Source organism: Bombus bifarius, unplaced genomic scaffold (assembly GCF_011952205.1).
Source record: "Bombus bifarius isolate JDL3187 unplaced genomic scaffold, Bbif_JDL3187 scf7180000007977, whole genome shotgun sequence".
Taxonomy (NCBI): Eukaryota; Metazoa; Arthropoda; class Insecta; order Hymenoptera; family Apidae; genus Bombus; species Bombus bifarius.
The window spans coordinates 1251188-1268459 of NW_022884362.1; the positions used below are offsets into that span (position 1 = coordinate 1251188).

Below are 17272 nucleotides of genomic sequence, written 5' to 3' on the forward strand. Positions count from 1 at the left end.
CGATTCAACCACCTCTTAGGTTGTCCGAAAAGTTTCTTTCGTTTTATAAGGAAATAATACACGCGCGATGTTGTTCCTTTTATATTATAGTTCATCGAATTATGCACGAACATAATAATAGAGATAGAACGAAACGGATCATACCTAATTCAATAAAATAATGAAAAACAGAAATTGTTGCTCATCTATTATCACCTTAAAGTAAAATGTACATAAAGCGTGCAGAAAGTATATACACACGTTGTATATTATTAGCACCGTAGGACAAAGTTGATATCAGTCAAAACGTAACACGTGATGTTCGATACCAAGCAGAGAGAATCTTATCAGAGCCGCGGTTAAAATATTCCTCTTCGTCGCGTTATGTACAGTACCCTAATTGAAGCTTCACGAGTTCACTACACGTTCCAGAATGCCGGTACGTATGCATATGTACATCGTACGTCAATTATCGTACAGATTCATTTTGCAGCTTACCTATTCGTACGTTCGAACCGATCGCAATCAAATCTTTCTTGCTTTCGACAAATTTTAAATTATTTTAATCGGAAATATACGTTCGAATACTAATTTCCAAAACTCTGAACCGAAACTCTGAAAATTTAACAACAAATACGAAATAATTGTTTAAAAGTTCAGTTATCGTTATTCGAATATATAATCGAACGATGATTCGACTAATTAAACGTAATCTGCCGTCGTTATTCGCGTTAGATTATATCGGTAGAAAAGGGAAAAATAGTCGACCTCTGAACTGTCTATTGATTATATGCTTATTGCATATACTGATCGACGTAAATTTAAATTTCAAGAGATATATATCTTTCGGATTTAGAGAGTATCTTTTATATCGTACGTATATATCCGAATTAAAATCATTATTTTCACATGGAAATTTATTGCTACCGCACTCAAATACGCTTGCGTTTACCTCAAACGTATTTGACATCTTACGTCTATGTATATCTCCATAATAAAAGTTACTTCGTTCGATCAAAAATTACTAATACATCAAATACGATGTAAATATAACGATACATCGTACGTAGAAAATACAAAGAAAAAATGTATTTATAAATACTACTAGAAGACGACATACCTTTTTTCTATAAAATATTACAACGATAAATTATGCGTTGATAACAGATTTGCTTACTTTTAATTACAGAAAGTATCGTTCAACTATAAGGGACTGATCACCCCAGTATTTACACCCTTTAATAACGACAGGTAATTTCCCTAACATTTATCCGATATTAGCGATATTGGTATAACGAAGAAACAGAAGATAGTAGCAAATATACAGATCGCATCGTATGAACTGGTAAAACTAAATGATACGAACTTGTAAATGAAATGAAATAACGAAAACTTGTTCGTTGAAACTCGACGGAAACCTACGAAGATCGAATTTCCTATGCGATATATTTCTGATTTTATACAAAGAATGAAATTCCGAGTTTGCCTAATTACCTGCAATTTCCTAAAAGGGAATGCGATGTTTTCGTTGTCTCGTAGTCTTGTATATGCATAACTTGCAGCCGTTACACCGGCGAATAACGAAATTCGCGTGCAATTTATGACACAATACCGCGATAAACGGGATAAATGTATATGCGTGGACAATATGTGAGTAAAATTAGAAGAGAATCCGGACAACGTATATAGGACCAGACGATGGAATAGGGAGCGTTACATAAGCGTTACTTACATAGATAATTATGTTTACCAAAGTGATAGAAGTATTCGGACGCGTAAAGATACACGCGACGTAAGCACCGCAGTCGTGTGACCGTTACGTTTCAATCGATGCGAAGACACGGAGTAAGATGCGAGTATTTCACAGCGAATAGTAATTTTGTGAATTTTTTAAACGTGTCTGCATTTAATACGAAAAAATCAGAAAAATCGATAGTGAAACTACGTAAAAAGAAAGATCTTATCGAGAAATTGCGAAACATGGGAAGAAAGGTGATCGACTGTACTCTACATAATTTAGAAATGGAAAAATGAAAGGAATAGCATCCTATAATAAGGACGAAGGAAGAGACGATCTTCCAGAGGAGAGAAGAGAAGTTTATTATAGGGAACACGTAGGTGAGAACGTATGCACTTCTGCTTCGAAACTTGCCAATATAATTGTCGGTAGTTTCGGAAAGAACGTGTACGACGAATTGTAGAATCGCAATTGTGGTTCAGAATTCTTACGGAAAAAGCAGGAAGATATAGGCGAAGGAAACACGCATGAAGAAAAAATTAGCTTTTGGAAGAAATCGTATCGATGAAGATAATATTGGGATCGTTGGGATCAAATCATCCGAGATTAGAGTGAATTCGGTCTTTTTGCCCTAGATCAACGACACGATATATGGAAAAAGAGAAATATACATGTACCGTAATAAAAACAAATTTACTACCGACTGTAAAGCTCGATTATGGTAGGGCGATGTACGACGACGAATGGGACCGGAATTCTCGTGTTCGTTAACGAAATTTCAAACAAACGTAAATATCTGAATATCTCGAAATAAAATTTATTTACAAGACGACGATCCAAAGAGTTCCGCTGGAATTGTCCGGGAATGCGGCAATTCAGAAATACAACGTTTTAATAAAATTATAACTCTGTCTATTTGTTTATTTTAGCGCAAGAACCTTAAACTTGTCGATTATACCGCAATATGCCGACCATTTGGCGAAGAAAAAAGTCACCGGTGTTCTTGGTACGTAAGGACTGTACCTGTTTGTACGATCAAAACATTTTATTCGTCGATTATCATCGATGTCCAAATTTAGCATGATCGAAAGTCAAATTTCTGTATATTATTTTCACTTTTTTCTATATCTCTGCTTATATGTATATTGCGCTCGCCGTTCGATCGTTTGATAGTATCAAAAAGATGGTAATAAACATTCTCATTCGCAAATAACATCGTGATCCTTATTTTTTCTTCTGTGATACGTTCTTTAATACGTTCCGTAGTCAACGAGATTCCGGAGTCAATTCGATTTATCGACGTAAGAGATTATTTATTAATTCGAAGACGGAATTGTATATAGAAGAAAAAATTTGTAATCGATAGTAAATGGAACGACCGGGGAAGGCCCATCCATGACTACGAGCGAAAGAAAATTAGTTGCCGAGGCGTGGGCAAATGCCGTCAAAACAACGAAGCAACATTTGATGATTCAAGTGGGCGGTACATCTCTTCCTGATGTTCTTGAACTTGTACGTAAAATATTAAGAAACTAAAACATTCGTTTAAGGCCGTGTTTTCGATAAAATCGAATTTGAGATAGGTATCGTCGACAGCTAAAAAGAAGCGTACGTAGAAGAACTTTTAATGCAAAATTCAATATCCTTCAAATTCGATTTTCTTACTCGATAACGACAACATCTTTTAATAATAAGTACGTGTCATTTTATCGTTTCGCTAAGTTACAGTTCGATACGCCCGATTCGATACTACATCTACCGATATTTATTTCAAGGCAAAACACGCTGAAAACGTTAAAGCAGATTCCATTCTCTGTCTACCGGAGTTATACTTCAGCCCAAGCACTTCTGAGCAATTGAAGGATTATTTGAAGCTAGTCGGTTCGGCAGCTCCAAATACACCGCTTCTGTATTATCATATTCCGAGCTTGACTAACGTCGATGGTAAGCTGATAATTACAGTTATAGCAATTCTGTCAATTACGCGCCCTAAGTTGAAAGACTATACAAAGAAATATATCTACAACGATTATATGCAAATGCTAAGATGGAAACTTACAACCTTACGATGTTCCATTTTCATCGCCCTTTTCATTTAAACATTCCGAGGAATCGTCGAAACTGATTTGTAAAATATCACTTTCCCTCTCCCTCTCTCTCTTATTGACAAACGATTAATATACAGTTATCATGGCAATACAGAAAATCCTTTGTCATTTATATATCTGTCCACGCTTATATATTTTCTTCGTTTGATTATTAATAAAAATATCGTATGGCAGCAAATTCCTACGATATGAAATATTATGTACTTAAAAGCGTATTGGCGTTTTTTCAGTGCATATGGCGCAGTTTCTTGAATCTGTCGGCGAGGAAGAGATACCAACTTTCGTAGGAATAAAATTCACAAGTTCTAGCTTAGACGAAGGTGCTCAAGCTTTTCATGTTACCAACGATAAATTCGCCGTATTCCTTGGAAACGATCAGGTATTCTTTGTTATCTTCTTAAATATCATATTTAACGTCAACTCCGTAGGTAATATGCAGATTCGTGAGGCCGAAATAAGACGAAAATATTAGTATACGCATGTTAGTGACATATTAATTCTTTCCCTATATTCACGTATATGTTGTGTACGTTTGTTTACATAGATATTTTACCATAGAAATAACGTTATCTTAAACTTATAAACTATTGCTCGTTAATGTAAAAAGCACTTTATAAACTGGCACGTTATGTTACTCATATTTCTATGAAATTGGTTTTAGTTACATTTTATGTAAAACACGTGGGTACCTTTAAGATATTTAGGTATACATAAATCTTTGATCTAAAACGTATCACGTTAGCTCGTTCTAATAGATTCTAAGAATTTTAACGCGTTTCGCTTGTCGAAGTTTACAAATTAGATGCGAGCGATTGCTTTAAGAGTTAAAATTTCAAAAATCGATATAAAAATATATAGTAAGAAACTCATACGATACTATTATTGTGTTCGTTTCAGTTGATAACCGCTGCTTGTGCATTAGGAATGAATTCCTTTATAACAACAGGTTCGAATATGTTCTCCGAAATTGTACTCGAAACTCTTGCAGCCGGTCTTGCAGGAAACGTCATGAAAGGAAGAGAAACGCAACAACGTTTGACAAACGCTGTGATGAATGTATCGAAATATGGTAAAATTATAATTAAACGTTTCTTTCGTCTAAAAATATTACCAAAAGCATAAATTCAATTATGTATCATATACATATGGTAAAAATCACTATTCATCCAATTCCATTTTGTCACAAACTTGATTTAACAAGGTTCGATAAAAATAACGATCCACTTCTCTTTGTACCCGATTTAATTTCAGCTAACACGATTCGAACGACGCCTTTTTAGAAAATCTATTTTTTAACACTCTACAAGTTTGAAGCTTTCTTTGGAATTTTCTTTTAAATTAGTACACTTTGATTTGGTTTTATTTTACTTTTTCTTGTAGTTTCATTATAAGCTATTCTTGTATTTTATTCCCTATTTTATGAAAAAATTATGCAAAACCTATTTCGATCGAAACGAGATGGCAATACTGAATTTCAGGAATCCCATTCCGTTCGATTCCATTCAAATCATCGAATAATTTCCCTTAAATTTATTACATATTACTTTACAGAGGAATAAATCTTATTTATTGCAAAATATATAACTCCAGTTGAAAAGAAGCATAAAAATTTAGAAATACAAATAACAATCTATATTTAGCACCATACTCTCTTCTTTTAATCGTTAATGTTGTAATTATGTTACAGGAACCTGGGTAGAAACTATGAAAACAGCAATGACTCTGTTAACGGGCATCAATCCTGGACCTCCACGTGCGCCTCTGAAACCTTTGTCTGTTCAAACTGTAGCATCAATGGCGAAAGATTTACAAAATTTAGGATTTAATGTAAAACTCTAATGTATCAATAATGTATGAAAAATAATGTTTACCATTATCTTTTCAAATAAAATTTATGCAAAATAATAACATTTACTATTATTTCTATCGAAACTTTTGGGGTGTTACCATTTGTAATTAACACGCTTAACCGTATTTATTACATTTTTAACTACAATCGTCAAAGTGAACGAACGTCGAAGTAAAACTACGCGAGTTCGGCATTTCCGAATCCACAGAATATGCTGTAAACGTGATTGCCTTGAATTCGCTTTTAGTATTTTCTGACACAGTAAAATAATAATTTACGATTGTACAAAGAATACACAAAAAAGCTCAGATAGAAAAGTAAATATGAACTTTCCCGTAGAACCGTACAATTAAGTAGGTTCTTGAAACGTGGAACTCGATAGGTTCTTGTCTGTGCTAGTGTGCAACCAAACAACGCAGATCCCTAATTTTATAGGTTCTTGTATATACTAACTTTAGTTGATCTCAACGCTTGACCGCATGGTGCAGCACTAGTCCGGGGACAATCAGGCCCATAAGCGTGAGCACTCTTATTTCTAACTAACCTAGCCCAGCTTGAAAGTTATGGCCGAGCAGCTGGGATATTTTTGTATATAATTCGAAAATTAGAACTGACCGCCGGTTATATGTATAGGAAAAATTGTTCAAACTGTTGAGCTTTATACATATTTCAAATGATCGAAACCAAAGAAGACGCTTTTCATCGACAACCTTGACGGTGCAACATTAGCGACCGAATCGCGAAATTAAAATGAAATTTTTGGCGGGTTTTGCTAGATCGAAGTTAAGTTCAGGTTTAGTTTCAGAGCAAAATTAACAACACTAGAAATTTGTTGCGAATCTTTTTTTTTGTGATATTTTGTTTATTTAAATAGCACGTTTTAACATATCAAAGTTCGAAGAAAGTCAGAAATACTAATCAGATTGTTCACTACTACCCCTTAACCAAGGATATTATTTGGTATTAGGTTTAGTAACTTGGTTTAAACGCTTTTTTTCACTAGCGACCTACCAGCCAATGGTAATAGCTAAAATTTCACGTGATCAATCGTGTTTACTCCGTCAATTCATCTGACACGCACCGAGTTGTTGCCGCAAATGCTAGATGCTTCAAGCACTACGAATGTTTGAATTTTTTGATTAGATTACAAAGTATATAAAAATGTTTGATTAAAACATTTATATTTTAGTATCATTTAAGAAGTGATTTTTAATACGTTTTAACGATATTTCAACGATGAGTTCCGATCACACGCATAGACGATGGAGTAATTTACGTAAAGTATTAGAAAGAACAGGTCCTTTTTGTAGACCGGATTTTGAACCGTCGCCAGAAACATTGCAATTTCTATTAGACAATTGCAAGATTCTCGTCATTGGCGCCGGTGGTTTAGGATGCGAATTACTTAAAGATTTAGGGTTGATGGGTTTTAGACAAATTCATGTAATCGATATGGACACGATTGAATTATCTAACCTCAATCGGTACGGAAATATACGATGATTCGTCAAAAGAATTTATCAAAATGTTTATTAAAGAAGAATTGAGAAATTAATAAAAAAAATTGCAGGCAATTTCTCTTCCGCCATAAGGATATCGGCTCGTCAAAAGCGGAAGTAGCTGCAAATTTTGTCAATAGTAGAATACCAGGCTGCAATGTTATACCACATTGTTGCAAAATACAGGATAAAGATGAAGAATTTTATAGACAATTTCACATAGTCATTTGTGGTCTAGACTCGATCGTTGCAAGAAGATGGATCAATGGAATGCTGTTGTCTTTATTAGTTTACGAAAATGGTGAACTTGATCGATCCACTGTAATACCCATGATTGATGGAGGAACGGAAGGTTTTAAAGGAAATGCAAGAGTAATACTACCTGGTCTATCTGCTTGTGTTGAATGTACTTTGGATTTATATCCTCCTCAGGTACGTATACTAAAAATATTTTTTTACATTGAACAAATAAATATAACTCTTCTGTCGACTACTATTATGTTGAAATATAGGTGACATACCCATTGTGTACAATAGCAAATACTCCACGCCTACCAGAACATTGTATAGAGTATGTGAAAGTAATTCAATGGCCAAAAGAAAATCCATTTGATTGTGCGATAGATGGAGATGATCCTCAGCACATAAATTGGATTTATGAAAAATCTAATGAAAGAGCAGCTCAATTTGGAATACAAGGATTGACATACAGATTAGTGCAAGGTGTAGTTAAAAATATTATACCTGCTGTGGCATCTACAAATGCTGTCATTGCTGCAACATGTGCTACCGAGGCATTTAAACTAGCTAGCAGTTGTAGTGCTTCGCTAAATAACTATATGGTATTTTTGTTATCTCGATTTTAATTAGAAATCTAAGGATGCAACGTAATAAGCAAATAATTCCTTTTTCTAAAGGTACTGAATGATGTAGATGGAATTTATACTTACACTTATGAAGCAGAAAAGAAAGAAGATTGCGTGGCGTGTAGTCAAATTCCAAAAGAAATCGAAATTAGTAATCCTAAATTCAAATTGAAAGACTTGATAGAGAACTTGTGTGAAAGGCCAGACTTGCAAATGAAAAATCCAGGTCTCACGGCGTACATTGACGGGAAAAATAAAACGTTGTATATGCAAACTGTAACGAGTATTGAGGAGAGAACTCGTGAGAATCTAACAAAAACGCTGATCGAACTCGGGCTTAGACACGGCAGTGAGATAAATGTCGCTGACATTACCACTCCTAATGCAATTGTATTAAAATTAAAATTTGTATATTGTAATTCAGATATGTGAAAAATCCTTCATTTTGTTCATAAATTTATCACTACAAACCATTATATATATTTACAGTACTTGTATTGCTTTTGTGTCAGTTTAAAAAATAATGTCGACATGAATAGTTCATCAACATTATTCTTATCGAAATAAAAACGAAAATATGTTCAATGTAGTATCATTTTTTACCGAATCTATAAATAGATATCACACGATAACATTTACTTTAAACATTATTTTTAATATATTGATTCATCCTAATTTTATGTGATAAACTGGTATGGTATTGCTATTTCTTTTTTTTTTTTTTTTTTTTATATGGTACCAGTCCTTGTGACTATACTTATATATAACAGAAGCAAGTATTAAAACTATATTAGTTCATATGACATACCTGTTATATTAACAATAAAGACACAGTTGCAAATATGATTCTATATTTCTGATGTTTCGTTTTTCACTTTCATCAGAGATTATATATCATAGAAAAATTAGTAAGTTATATAATCCGTAAAATTCTATCTTTTTCGGTCGTTAACTTTTTTGTTGATAAATTTCGTGTGGCTCTTCAGAAATAGACAGTATCTTACAGATCAATACATTAGTAGGACTATTTTGAAAGAGAAAAAAAGGAGCAGTTTAATGACTCGCGAAATATGCACGTGTCAAAATCTATACTTGTTAGCTTGTCGTTAATATCTTTTTAATAACAATTTCTCTCGTTTCATCGTATTAAATTTTATGTTAAGTATGAATTTTGTGCACAGTCCTTTTTTGCATTATAAGCATTTATTGATGACTTATTCGTAACGAACGAAAAATACTACGGATCCAATCTTTCCGTATTTAGTAAATACTTTTATTGGAAGTATAATACCATATCGAATGGATGACATTATATGCTCCGATTAGAGCAAATGAAGGACAGTGCACGATAACCCAAAACATCTTTTGTTTTACAAGCACGCTCGGTAACATTCGACATATGCACAATTTGAGTAGAAAAAATATCTAGAACAAATACATTATCTATCTTCCTTATACAAAACTATTATTACATTGTATCAATATTTCATAATTTTCGCTTTTTTACCCCGATAAGACGATTAGTCACTCGCCAAGAATCCTTTGTTCTTAGAAAGACGTCCTTCTTTTTCCATTTCAATATGAATAACACAAAATGCTCCTATAATCATTTGAGTAATATTTACTTCAAATATTCATTGTCAGTAAAATTTGTATCAAGTCAAACTCAATAAGAATAAAATATTTTTTGACGGTTGGGGAATTCTTACAACGAAACACTTCGAGGTTCATTGGCATTTCATCGTTTATACGGAATTCCAATATGGACATTCTCATTTCAATTGTACAATTCGAAATTAGGTGTTTTCTTTTTATAGTATGAATTATTAATTCGCTAGACACGAGATGCACAAAATCAGCTAGTGCAAAACTAGCATTAGTGTCAAAGTAAGTTGTGTCATGCTGGGCAGTGCATTCAGAAACTGCAGAACGTATTAACTGTGATTCTTTTCAAGTATCTTTTCGTTTACGTAATGAAAGAGACATTAATCAGCATGAGATAGTTTTCTTCGATAACCCAAAAACATTTATAAAATCAAATTCGCATTTTATTCGTTTCTTTTATGAAAGAAACATATGAATGCACATGCGGTTCACTTTCTGGCTCGGTCGAATTAAGTCGCACAATGCAGACATATTTCGACCATTATTTGAAAAATAAATTTGACATGTTCGAAATGTAATACATCAGCTGCAAAATGTCTTATGAATAATCATTGTATAATAATACCATGGTCCATGAAAAAATAGTCCGGTATAAAAACGTAAGTGTGGCATAATAAGTGTCGTGAAGTCCGATTTGTCCAGGGCAGAATACGACACTTTTTTATCATGGAAATTCTTGGATTTAAATAGATACAGTTATTTAATTAAACAAACAGCAATATAAAAATGGGAAAGGTATAACGATATGAAGAATCACGATTTATCAATGTCGTCTCAACAAAAAGACAAATATTTCAGGTATAGTGACGTTAAAAAGTGTCTAATTTCTGCTCTGAAGCTGCTTAACAAAAGATAACACAAAGTGCACGATGTTAATACGTCATGAAGAACGCTAAAACGGTTGTGTTAGGCCTTGGCATCAACTTCCATCGCCACTTCACCTGCAGCTTTCTCTGCCTTCTTCCTCATTCTCTTTGCAGTCCTCGGGTTTACCGAGGTGTACAAAAGGGTCTATAAACAAAATTAATTAATTAATAACAGAACCCACTAAAAGAAAAAGAATTGAAAACAAATAATACATAATTCACACCTTCAATTCAGGATCTTTAACAGCATATTCCGATTGATAAATGTCAAGGTCTAAAGGAATTCCTGTAATCTTGTGTTGCCGATTGTGCATTACTAGTACTGTGAATTTGAATTGTGCAGCAAATTCATTTGGTTTTTCATATAGTACCTAGAATAGTAATAAAGATGTAATGACATAAAACTCTTTAATGAAATATAAAAACAAAGAGTTATACATAAGTAACAGGCTTACTTGGAATGGTTCAATCAACCTATGATTTACACATTCTACAACTGCCATTTTTGCCTTCTTCTCATCCTCGAAAGTACGTAAATTGAACGGCATAAGGCCGTGTTTATGAGTGACTTCAGAGTAAAACATGCGAGACGCTTTCAATTTCAGTTGATATGTTTCCTCTGTTTTTTTAAATATAGTAACCCGGGTGTCCTGTTCTCGGCCTACTCCTTCACCAGTACTAACCAACACATCCATTGCATATACCTATAATTTAAAAAATCCACATATATTGCATTTTCTCTATTCTAATTGATTACATATCATATTATATACATATGTAGAATGAACTATACCTCATAAGCTTCAAGAATGTATTTTTCATGTTCCTTTTTCTGTGCATCATTTGGATTTTGAATAATAGTTTTTTCTCCATCTATCTTAAACTGTTTCAATTGGTGACTTAACATTCCTTCAATTGGTTTACACTTGTATACGTCGCAAATTTTTTCTACTGTCTCTGTTATCGTGTACGTCTGTAAACAAAAAGAAGCTACATAAACAACGCGAAAATTAATCAATTTATAGATACAGAGGTGTAAAATATATAAATAACTTACCTCTGTACCTGGCAGTAAAAGCCTCAATGCAGCTTGTGATGCATAATGTGCAGCTAACACTACATCTGCTTTTCTACCAGTAACTTTTTTTTGTGATGAAGAACCTATAACAATAGTGTGTGCCACAACTGCTATGAAGCCATCAACATGTGCTCCAAGATCTCTAAAAATAGAAGATAATAATTACTTTAGAAAATGAGAACAGAAGTTATATTTTATAATATTGAATGTATTATATTCATGGATCATACACTTACACTTTTACCATATCCTCATCTTTGAGTATGAGATCTGGTTCACTTGCAATTGGTGAAAAATGACATATGCAATTATTCACCGATATGCATGTAGGAAAAGCAATTCCCTTCTTCAGCTCTTTTTCCTTTTTAAAGACCTTACTGGTTTCATCCAATATCAGTTCATCTCCAATCTCACAAATTTCTCTTACCGATGCTCCAGCAACGCACTTATCCAAAACTTGCTTTAATACCCCTGAAATTGAAGGAAATCATTTATCATTTATAGGTACTAACGAATACTTTTAACACTAGGTAAGATTTATAAAATATGTACGAAATTACGTAAGTACTAGACACATACATATCCATATACAGATTTGCTTCAAATTTTGCATAACAATAGATGCATAAATAAGTTATTGATTTAAAACATTTATTTTTCTATCAATTTTTAGGGACAAAAGGAGAAAGAGATTAAAGCTATATATTTTTCAAATCACATCACGATAATATATCATATTCCTCCTATTGCGTAGCCACAAAAAATTTCTGCCTTTACTAATGTATATTTCTACGTCTTTTATTTTTTTATACATAATTTTCATCTAATTCTCTTATCCTTCACAAATTTAAAAAATGCTTAAAAATTATAATTATCTCTCAAACAGTACAAAATGGGCTAAATTTATTCAGGGAATTTCGCAATATTCGATATTTTTTAGGTCCCACGAAAAATAAAAAGATCGAATGAAAATGACATCTAAAAAATGTAAAACGCATTAAATTTTTATTATTTGTGATTTTTTTAACGCAAAGAACATTTGAATATATTTTTTGGAATCAAAATTTATAATCAATGTTTCTTTTCAACTTTTGTTTCTCAAAATTAACAAAAAATCTAACATTTGGAATCGATGACCCATTTATACGCAAAATTTGAAACAAACACGTCTCAGATAATTTCGTGGATATTTTGAATACGGTTCTCCTTTTATTCATGATATATGATATAAAATAATATTGCAACTAAATATGTTATTCAAATGATAATAAATTCCAATCATAATACGATGCGAGCCATACAGCGCAAGTTTTCATTGAACATCCGTCTAGATGGTCTTTTTGCGGAAATGGAAACACATACAGAGATGCAAGCGGATTATGGTTCCTGTATAGTAAAATTGTTACGTCGCGATAATGAAATGAAACGGACAATTTTTCGAGCTACGTAATGAAAAGTAAGCAATTTGCTGTCGATCAATCGTTAGAGAAGTGTAGAATATTGGAAGTATCGATAAGTTATCAAAACGTAATAGTCGGTGCCAACTATCCCACATGGTAAGAGAGCCCGGCATTAGCGCGCCACATTCCATATGGCCAGGCGGAAAATAAGACATTAAGGAGCCCGTGCATGAACCAGGCAATTTCACTTTTATTCGTTCGGCTTCATTAGTGAACGTTAAGTCGTTTTCTTACGATTTACGATGTCACCGGCCATTTTATACTTGGTGACAACGATGTCTTCGGCGATGGTTCTCTCAGTCTCCTCTTTGTCCGCCATGTCTTCAGCACACTATGTTACGATCACGTGACTTAGATAGACTACTTCTATGCAATTGCTTCCTGTAACAGTCAGTATCTCAAGTTAACCGTGTGTTCCGAAATTTCCTAGTAATCGTCTCTGTTGGTATCTCTCAATTGAAATATTCTAAATAAATATCACCCTGATAACACTTTTATCAATTACGGTCATGGATGTTTCTTTTTAAGCTAAATCGTAGCGAATTTCAAGAAATATGTATTTTTTAAATATTTCTAATTTTATATAATTAGTTAAGGAACTTAAACGTGTCGATCGATATTTTTGGCAAAAATATTCGGCAATAGAAATGAATAGATATAACTGCGCCGAACAATATAAAATTATTTGTATATTTCGTTTGCATAGAATGTTTGTAGAAATGCGCAAACCTTCCAACTGACTTTGTGACGTACAAGTGTACAAGGTTGGTCGACTTGCATCTTTCTAAAACGTGTTTCATGCCTTATGGATCCTGAGATTGGTCGTGTGGCCTATTGGAACGCGGATTTGATTTGCATTGCTTTAAATTCAAGTCGTAACCATGTCTTCAGGTAAACTATCCCATAGAATAAAATTAAACTGCTATTATTTCGTTTGTTCGAGAATATTTTCGATATAAGACACCTTGATATTGTTGGAATTTTACCATTTTTTACACGACATAACCAAACTTTCCGCGAAACGCAGCGTGCTTTCAATATTGCACTTTTATATATTAAAAATTCCTGTTAAAAATGCTAATTTTTACATGTATCTATTTCTATAAGGCAAAAAAGGGAAAAAGAAGAAGTGCAAAACTGTCGATTTAATGTCATTCCTTGCTGATGGGGGTGCAACACCCACTGTGCCAGTTAAATCATTGAGCAGTTGGATTGAAGAAATGGAAGAGGAGCATGGTAAAACAAATTTATAGATTCCTTTCGTTTTTTTATGCTTTTATCTTTAAGGTCTCATTTCAGCTTATACATTTGTGTGTGCGCGCGCGCGCGCGCGCGCGTGTGTACATGTATGTGCATATATATACATACATATATATGTGTGTATATATATGTATAGATATATTCATCTATGAGATATAGATGAATGCCTAACATGCTTAAAATTAGGCATTGCTACTATGAAAACATAAAATATTTAAAAATTATAAATTGCTGCAAAAAATGTCAAATATTATTATTTGGCAGATGGGTTCTCATCAAGAAGTAGCAAAGAACCAGTGATTCTACCAACTGCTCCAAGAGCTGCAAGAGGTCCACGTGTTGCAGATGAAGATATCCCTTCTAATCCACCTTATGTAGCATATCTCTCTAATCTTCCTTATGAGGTAGATGAAGCATATTTGACAGAATTTTTTGCAAACATGAAGGTTAGTGCTTTTATCTATTTATCTTTATTAAGTAATATTAGAGAATTTATATTTACTATTTTAACTTGGATTGTCATTACTATCTTTTAGATTTCTAACATACGCTTGCCAAAAGATTCTAATAAACTCAAAGGATATGGATATGTTGAATTTGAAGACCGTCAAAGTTTAATCGATGCTCTTTGTTTATCTAATACAGTAAGTTTCTATAGTTTTCAATTTGGAGTATTTTACAATAATATAATTGTGTATGAATTTTTACTTTCCTAGCCTATGAAAACTAGGAGGGTACGAATTGATGTTTCAAATAGCGTTAATGATGATCGTCGTGGAGGTCGAATGGGTCGCGACAATCGTAGAGACAACGATTATGATCCTGAACGTACATCCGGAGATTGGAGAAGCGGGCCACGAGATGAAAATCTAACATCAGAAGGAGATTCGTACCGGAGTCGGTATGATAACAGAGACCGAAGAGATGATCGGGAAAGTATGCTTATATATGATGATTCTCATTATATACGTGTAGTTAATTGAGAGAAAATTATACAATTAATACTCGAACTAGGTTCCGACTATGATAATAAGCCTGGTGCTTGGCGTGAAAGTAGTGACAGAACAAGGCCAACATTCAGAGACAGAGGTGGTTTCAGAGATGAGGACAAAGATAGAGAATGGCCTCGCTATGATAAAGGTAGCAGAGATCGAGATGGAGGAGACAGAGGAAGTAGTTTCGGCTCGCGTCGTAATTATGGAGATTCTGATTGGGATCGTGATGGCCAACGCAGGCAAGGAAAACCCCCTACAGAAAATAAACGTGAGTATTATTTCTTTTTATAATAAATAAAATGTATAAGAAAACTCTACTCTTTAACTACTAAAAGATATTGAATATTATAGCTGAATTGAGGACTAGGCCGAAATTGCAGCTACAGCCTCGTACAAAGCCTATCGAGCCTATTGTTTCAAAAGAAGAACAACAATCTGCAGCTACACCAGCTTCCTCCACAAATATATTTGGTGCTGCAAAACCTGTAGATACCACTGCTAGAGAAAGAGAAATAGAGGAACGTCTTGCGAAGTCGTACGCCGAATCAAAATCCAAAGAAGACGGGTATGGAGAACTGGAAAATTGCTTGAATACTTGAATATAATTCGTCTTAAGATATTTAACAATTAGTTGTCTTTTTAGCGATTCAGAAAAACGCGGTTCTAAAGAGGGTACTTGGGGTAAACGTAATGGGGTAAGTTCATCATGTGAAATATTCTAACATGTCATATGTCACATGATTTTATTTACCATGTATTTGTTACTCTTATTAGGAGGGCCGGGAAGAAAGAGAGAGGGGTCGGCAGACTTGGCGATCCGAAGATGACAGAAGTCGACGAAATGAAAGATCAGCACCACGAAATCAACCTGCTTATTCTGGTAAATTTGAGTAGTAATTATAACTAAACTGAGCTAAAATAATTTATGATATGGTACAATGCTTTCTGTACAATTTAGATCAATATGGAGACTCTAAAGGTCAGCCCTCTTCTCGCGGCGGACGACCATCTTCTAGAGGTCCCCCAAGATCAAATGATACTCGTGGTGGAGATAGGTAATAAGACCATGGAAGAAGGTAGTATTAATGTATAACGTATGTGTTTTAATTGTATTATATTTGCAGAGATCGACGAGATAGAGAGAAAGACGATGTCAGTAGGATGCCAAAGGCAAAGGACGAACAAGCTCCAGTAAGTGGGAGATTCTTTTTATTAATCTTGATCACAATAATTATAAATAACTTCTTTCTGTTTCAGAATTTCGTAGCTTCCAACAAGTATTCCATGCTACCTGATGATGTGGATCCCGACAATATTGATGATTAGTCAAAACTATTATACATCACCAATTAAATTGTGCCACATGCATCATAATTGGTCTATATATGCATATTATTAATTTGTTTTACCTCTATTAAATACTTATCGAATTGATTCACGAATCGAACTCTAAGCTCTTGGTATTACTTTACAAGAATTATTGTTGATTTGTATTTAATCTATTTTATTACTCATAATATGATTATCTATCTACATATGTATTTACTTTATATTTCGATATAAATGTTCAGCATCATTAAATCAGTGTGAAAATTCGGATAACTTTAAAGAATTATATTAATTTTTTAAATATTTAATTCTGAAGATAATTACATCTGTAAGACTTAGGAATTGGGACTTTATACACCATACTTTATCCACTGTACAGTTATTGTACAATATGTAACTCATTTAAATGTAAAATAATAATGCCAATTTAGGAGGAAAACAATTAAAATAATAAGTGTAATGGGAATTTATGTGATGTATTATATTCTATTGCCTGAAATTCAATATTTCATGAAATGGTTAATAATAACAAAAAAAAAAAGGGGGTGATTGCAACATAATCGAGCATCGAAAAGTTGAT

The 17272-nt window shown here is 33.4% G+C and overlaps 4 protein-coding genes across 6 annotated transcripts; 3 read left to right on the plus strand and 1 right to left on the minus strand.

Annotated features, from left to right (window-relative positions):
- Positions 1-290: 290 nt before the first annotated feature.
- LOC117204180 (N-acetylneuraminate lyase-like) lies at positions 291-5669 on the plus strand. 3 transcript variants are annotated; one of them, XM_033441354.1, is made up of 8 exons: positions 291-418; positions 1169-1230; positions 2647-2723; positions 3084-3229; positions 3493-3661; positions 4056-4204; positions 4723-4894; positions 5513-5669. In XM_033441354.1, the coding sequence occupies exons 1-8, from the start codon at positions 413-415 to the stop codon at positions 5662-5664; spliced, it is 933 nt and encodes a 310-aa protein (XP_033297245.1). In that variant the 5' UTR covers positions 291-412; the 3' UTR covers positions 5665-5669. The 3 variants fall into 3 exon arrangements, with proteins under 3 accessions (XP_033297245.1, XP_033297246.1, XP_033297247.1); XM_033441355.1 differs by lacking the exons at positions 291-418; positions 1169-1230 and adding an exon at positions 2026-2097; XM_033441356.1 differs by lacking the exons at positions 291-418; positions 1169-1230 and adding an exon at positions 2485-2505.
- A 925-nt stretch (positions 5670-6594) lies between these two features.
- LOC117204173 (NEDD8-activating enzyme E1 catalytic subunit) lies at positions 6595-8624 on the plus strand. The gene is made up of 4 exons (XM_033441341.1): positions 6595-7158; positions 7245-7605; positions 7686-8015; positions 8091-8624. Exons 1-4 carry the CDS (start codon positions 6911-6913, stop codon positions 8469-8471), a joined length of 1320 nt encoding a protein of 439 aa, XP_033297232.1. The 5' UTR covers positions 6595-6910; the 3' UTR covers positions 8472-8624.
- Positions 8625-8870: 246 nt separating this feature from the next.
- LOC117204176 (proliferation-associated protein 2G4) lies at positions 8871-13498 on the minus strand. The gene is made up of 7 exons (XM_033441349.1): positions 13343-13498; positions 11885-12119; positions 11628-11790; positions 11364-11543; positions 11026-11274; positions 10795-10941; positions 8871-10715 (listed from the first exon to the last, which is right to left on the minus strand). Exons 1-7 carry the CDS (start codon positions 13425-13427, stop codon positions 10611-10613), a joined length of 1164 nt encoding a protein of 387 aa, XP_033297240.1. The 5' UTR covers positions 13428-13498; the 3' UTR covers positions 8871-10610.
- Positions 13499-13843: 345 nt separating this feature from the next.
- On the plus strand, positions 13844-17233 carry LOC117204165 (eukaryotic translation initiation factor 4B). The gene is made up of 12 exons (XM_033441321.1): positions 13844-13999; positions 14216-14344; positions 14633-14814; positions 14905-15012; positions 15085-15304; positions 15383-15631; positions 15715-15928; positions 16007-16058; positions 16138-16243; positions 16322-16418; positions 16488-16554; positions 16621-17233. Exons 1-12 carry the CDS (start codon positions 13990-13992, stop codon positions 16687-16689), a joined length of 1503 nt encoding a protein of 500 aa, XP_033297212.1. The 5' UTR covers positions 13844-13989; the 3' UTR covers positions 16690-17233.
- Positions 17234-17272: the final 39 nt, after the last annotated feature.

What these genes read in the sequence shown, in the direction of transcription:
- LOC117204180 (XM_033441354.1), top strand. An exon ending in AAAAGTCACCGGTGTTCTTG is followed by an intron (nt 2,724 to 3,083) that starts GTACGTAAGGAC and finishes TGTAATCGATAG; the next exon opens with TAAATGGAACGACCGGGGAA. An exon ending in TATTCCTTGGAAACGATCAG is followed by an intron (nt 4,205 to 4,722) that starts GTATTCTTTGTT and finishes TGTTCGTTTCAG; the next exon opens with TTGATAACCGCTGCTTGTGC.
- LOC117204173 (XM_033441341.1), top strand. Translation starts at nt 6,911, where the DNA reads ATGAGTTCCGATCACACGCATAGACGATGGAGTAATTTACGTAAAGTA. An exon ending in GAATTATCTAACCTCAATCG is followed by an intron (nt 7,159 to 7,244) that starts GTACGGAAATAT and finishes AAAAAATTGCAG; the next exon opens with GCAATTTCTCTTCCGCCATA. An exon ending in CTTCGCTAAATAACTATATG is followed by an intron (nt 8,016 to 8,090) that starts GTATTTTTGTTA and finishes CTTTTTCTAAAG; the next exon opens with GTACTGAATGATGTAGATGG.
- LOC117204165 (XM_033441321.1), top strand. An exon ending in CTTGGGGTAAACGTAATGGG is followed by an intron (nt 16,059 to 16,137) that starts GTAAGTTCATCA and finishes TACTCTTATTAG; the next exon opens with GAGGGCCGGGAAGAAAGAGA. An exon ending in GATACTCGTGGTGGAGATAG is followed by an intron (nt 16,419 to 16,487) that starts GTAATAAGACCA and finishes TTATATTTGCAG; the next exon opens with AGATCGACGAGATAGAGAGA.
- LOC117204176 (XM_033441349.1), bottom strand. Translation starts at nt 13,427, where the DNA reads ATGGCGGACAAAGAGGAGACTGAGAGAACCATCGCCGAAGACATCGTT. An exon ending in TTTTACTGCCAGGTACAGAG is followed by an intron (nt 11,544 to 11,627) that starts GTAAGTTATTTA and finishes TTTTGTTTACAG; the next exon opens with ACGTACACGATAACAGAGAC. An exon ending in TTAAAGATCCTGAATTGAAG is followed by an intron (nt 10,716 to 10,794) that starts GTGTGAATTATG and finishes TTTTGTTTATAG; the next exon opens with ACCCTTTTGTACACCTCGGT.